This window comes from Populus euphratica, unplaced genomic scaffold (genome assembly GCF_000495115.2).
Source record: "Populus euphratica unplaced genomic scaffold, PopEup_1.0 scaffold27.1, whole genome shotgun sequence".
In the NCBI taxonomy this organism is placed as follows: Eukaryota; Viridiplantae; Streptophyta; class Magnoliopsida; order Malpighiales; family Salicaceae; genus Populus; species Populus euphratica.
The window spans coordinates 637,884-642,253 of NW_011499899.1; the positions used below are offsets into that span (position 1 = coordinate 637,884).

The following is a 4,370-nucleotide window of genomic DNA, read 5'->3' on the forward strand; positions in this document are numbered from 1 at the left end:
AAATAGGCGGTCAACACGTGGCAGATACATGGCTATTTTTTCTTGCGAGTAAAATCGCTAAATCGGTGGTGAAATCGCGATTTTACGTGATTTCACCCGATTTTAACGATTTTACCTGATTTTGATCCGATTTTACCCATTTCCGAGTTTTACAAGCGATTTAACACGTAAAGCCTACATCAACTCGTAAAAACGTACGATTTTACGAGTTGAATCACGATTTTGACAACCATGTTCTTTTTCAAACAATTAACTAAAAAAAATCTAGATTAAAATTAAAATTTTAAAAACTAAAAAATATAAAAAAATATAAAATATAAAAACCAAAATAAAATTTCATATAAACCCAAAATAAAATTTCATATAAACTTTAAAGGTGTCCCAAAGTTTTGCCGGAAGTCCACTCCACAATTAAATGCGCGCGCGTATGAATAATGGCTTCGAGGAAATGGACTTTTTTTTTTTAGATTAACATGGGTGTTCGGGCAAGTGAATATTTTATTGTTATATGGAGTAGTAATAACAATAATTATTCCCAAAGTTCCTCGTCTCTATCCAATAGGACAAGGCCATCTCTCCGTTTCAAAAAATAAAAACACAAATAAAATTCTTAATACAATTTTATTGGCAATTGTTCAATCTCCATGGCCAAGGACCGAGTACATTACTTGTTCTTGCACGATATGTCATGTTTGAGCATGACATTTCTCTAGCCTGTATGTTTTAATGCCCCCCCTAACACCCTCCCTCTCTCTCTAATCTATTTTCTAAATTAACAATAATTTATCTAGTTGTTATAATGGTCCTGATCATGGATCAAGAACCTATCATTTGGGAAAAATAAATCAATATATAAGAGGTAAAAAAAAAAAAAAAACATCAATCCTAACTCGGTTTTGAGAATACATGGTCTCAGCTCACCCATTAGGGTTTCTCCTTTCTAATATTAATTAGGAGGAGTCTTAATTACCTAGAAAAAGTTATTAATTTGAGTATTATATTAATTTGAGTATTATAAATTTAAGGTTATTATTAAAGGTTTATATAATTATTAATTTTAAAATTTATAGAATTAATTAAAGTGTGTACAAACTCATCCAAATATTTACACTAAAAAAAAAAAGAAGATGAAGAAGATTAAAGAGTGGAGGGTATATGGCGGGGAACATGGGAGGGGAACGTAGAGACAGTCAAAAAGGATCAAATGGGTTCACTGAAGCAGAAAAGGGACAGGAATCTCTTTCAAACTGTTTCCCATTTTCATTAGAACAAAAACTACTTGATTCAAATGGATAATGAAAGGTCACGTGCATGCTCAAATCAATCATCTTATCTCCTTTGAGATAGCACCAAACTTCATGTAATACAAAAAATTATATAATGCCAGATTCTTTTCTAAACCTTGTATAGACCATGGACACTTGGATCATGCACTCTTCGCCATTTTTATTTTTATTTTTTCTGGTAAAGAATTGCCCTCTCTCTTCGGCTAGAAGTATTATGAGGGGCTTGAAGCTATTACCAAGTGGTCTGCTTTTATCAGTAGCCCTCTTATTTTGCAGAGAAATTCAAGATCATCGAGTTGCAATCAGAAGGAAGAGAGGATTTTGCCGAGTAAACAGAATGGTAGAGCATTTAAAGAAAAAAAGAAAAACCAAGTTTTGAAACAGAAAAAAGGGTCGTAGAAAGCACCCTGCAGAGCAGATTGCAAGGGAATCCCATACCACTTGTGTAGATAAATAATTCTCAACAAAAAAGGAATTCACTGCATTACTAGCTAATAATTTGATTCAGCATCTATGAGACTATACTTTTCTAGTATACATTGGAAAATGGAATTTCGGAGTTACTGCTACTACTGGTAACTAGGTATTAAAGCCAGCCATTCTCATCTCCATTACCTTCTTGTGAGAATTCGAGTGTAAATAGCTCACAAAAGTAGGACTCTTTGCTGGCCTATACTCTGGCAACAGCCTGCCTGATTTGTATCTCACTCCACATGCATTGCAAAGTGTTTTTGGACCCAGTGGTCCTGCCCTCCATTGTGGGGTCCTTTGTGCTAGGCAATGGGTGCACCTCCTTGGTTGCTGCTGTCCATTGTTGCTTTCCAAAACGCCTAAACTGTCCTTGCTACCATTACTCCCTACTACAGCAGCTACTACCTTTCCTCGGTCCTCGTCGTGCACTGCCACTCCTGATTCTTCTTGCACTTCATTATCCATGCCTGTGTTGTTGCTGTCCTCTTTTATGGGCATAATGAGTTCACTGTCAGCTAGCCAATATGTTTGCTGAAGCAAAGGAGGGTCTGAGCTGGTCAAATTATTAAAGGCTTGGTTGGTATAACACCAGCTAGTTAATGGGTTTCTGGTCTTGTCACCAAGAAGCCTTCTCCTCTTGCTTCTTGACTTTCCTGGGATTACAAGTTTCTTTAAGGAAGATGGGTCTTCTTGGTCTTGGGGTTTCCGTTGCCAGTTTTTTGGGGGATTTTCTTCTGTATTTGGCTTTTGAGCTTCAACTGTGGGTGCTGGGAGGCAGTTTCCTGTGCTGGACAAGCAGTCCTCTACAAATACTGACAGCCATTCCGAGCTAAAATCAACTTCCTACATTTGTTTTTCAATTCACCAAAGTAAGAATATTGGCCACTACGAGCTGGGTTTATGTAATATAATTAAGCAAATATTATTTTGAAAACAGCAGTATAACACAGAAACAGATAAAACCCAGCAGCAAAAACTGTTACTTTCCAAGTTTCTTGAGCACATAAACTAGTTAAAAGATTATCTATACAAAATCTAGCGCAAGAAGCAGAAACCAAAAGCATAACAAGAAAGACAAGCAGCGGAAGAAAGAACTGAACACAAAACGTACGAAGAAAGAAACAAAATACCCAAAAACAAAAATATCGCAGCACTAAAATACCCTATGTGAAGCCATGAAGAGCTGAGACTAATAGCTCAGCAAGTACAAAAACTATGCATAAAAAAACACGTGAAAGAAACAAATAGAAAAAAACCAACCGTGTTTTGAGCAGAGAAAGGGTCATCAAGAGGACTAGTAGTAGCTGTCAAGGCAGAAGCAGCAGCAGCAGCACCAAGTTTAGAGCAAGGAGGAGGGGAAGCAACGACCTTCTCTTGCTGGTGATACTCAGTGGAAACTGTCACATTCCGGCAAAAATCCATGGCCAAGAAAGGGGAATGTTTGAAACTAAAAATAACCCTCCAAGAGAAATGAGAGGGAGAGGGAGTGAGGGAAAGTATGAGAAAGTGAAAGAAATTAAAGAAAGCAAAGGAAGGAAGGAAAGAAAGAGTGGAGTACTACCGTGTTGCTAAGCTGTCTCAGTGAAAGTAACCCTTTATGGCCTGAGTTTTCTGTCGGCAGATAAAGCTAAATATACAATCAAAGTTACTAATCCATCAACAAAACCTAAGCCCACTTCTCCCCCTCTCCATTCAAACTTAAAAGTCTATGGAAATGCACTGCTTGCAGGAAAGCCTGGAACCCACAGGCTCATGTTATGTACAGTGTAACTTCATTTTTCTTTTCCATTATTTAAAATAATGCCATTTGTGTTCATTCTGAAAAACAAGAGTGGTATTTTCAAAATGGTTACTTTTAGTTTATTCACAAATTAGTTGTTTACCTTAAGTAAATTTAAGATTGTTAATTAGTTTTCATTTCCCAAGTTAGTTCATGTATTCCAAAATAAAGACCAATTTGAATCTTGCTTTATTTTATTTTTGGAACACACACACACACATAGATGCTTGTTCAAAAGGAAGGGTTATGATGTTTTTTGGGAGGGATAATGAATTCTTAAATCTTAAAGATGGTGAAGGACTGCAGCTTGGGGGAAGTTATCCTGAAGAAGTGCAGGCCTGCCCTGCTAAAATCCTGAATCTCTCTCGCTCTCTCTGTCTCTGTGCGAAAAGATAAGCAGAGTAAAGACTGGCAAACACACCAAAAATAAAATAAAAAATAAAAAAATAGACAAGGACTGTTGGCAATGGCATTTAGCACCGCTAGATTCTCTAATAAATAAAAAGGTAAATTTTCTCAAACCAGACTGACCAGGTGAATCTATAGTTCCTCTGCCAGTTGTCAAGAAGTAGACTACTTTATAAAAATATATATAGCGTGAGGCCTTTTCATAGCAGCAACATGCACGGTTTTATCGTTTGATGTTCATTCTTTTATTTTTAAAATTTTGATTAAGAATAGAGTGTATTTTTCACATGACAAAATAGTCTTTGTTAGATTTATTAGGGGTATTTTGGTCTGTTTGTTTATATAGCACAATGACTGAATTACCCTTGAAAGCATAGTTTTAATGTACCCATTCCAAGGGCTTTCTAGACTCTTTTTTTTCTGTG

General features: G+C 36.3%; 1 protein-coding gene across 1 annotated transcript; it reads right to left on the bottom strand.

The window, feature by feature from the left end:
- Positions 1 to 1,659: 1,659 nt before the first annotated feature.
- Positions 1,660 to 3,558, bottom strand: LOC105132502 (GATA transcription factor 5-like). Its single transcript, XM_011036051.1, has 2 exons — positions 3,018 to 3,558; positions 1,660 to 2,600 (listed from the first exon to the last, which is right to left on the bottom strand). Exons 1-2 carry the CDS (start codon positions 3,177 to 3,179, stop codon positions 1,866 to 1,868), a joined length of 897 nt encoding a protein of 298 aa, XP_011034353.1. The 5' UTR covers positions 3,180 to 3,558; the 3' UTR covers positions 1,660 to 1,865.
- Positions 3,559 to 4,370: the final 812 nt, after the last annotated feature.

Bases quoted from the DNA above. Each gene is read 5' to 3' on its own strand.
- LOC105132502 (XM_011036051.1), bottom strand. From the start codon at position 3,179: ATGGATTTTTGCCGGAATGTGACAGTTTCCACTGAGTATCACCAGCAA. The intron at 2,601-3,017 runs GTTGGTTTTTTT...AAACAAATGTAG, and splicing joins CTTTCTCTGCTCAAAACACG to GAAGTTGATTTTAGCTCGGA.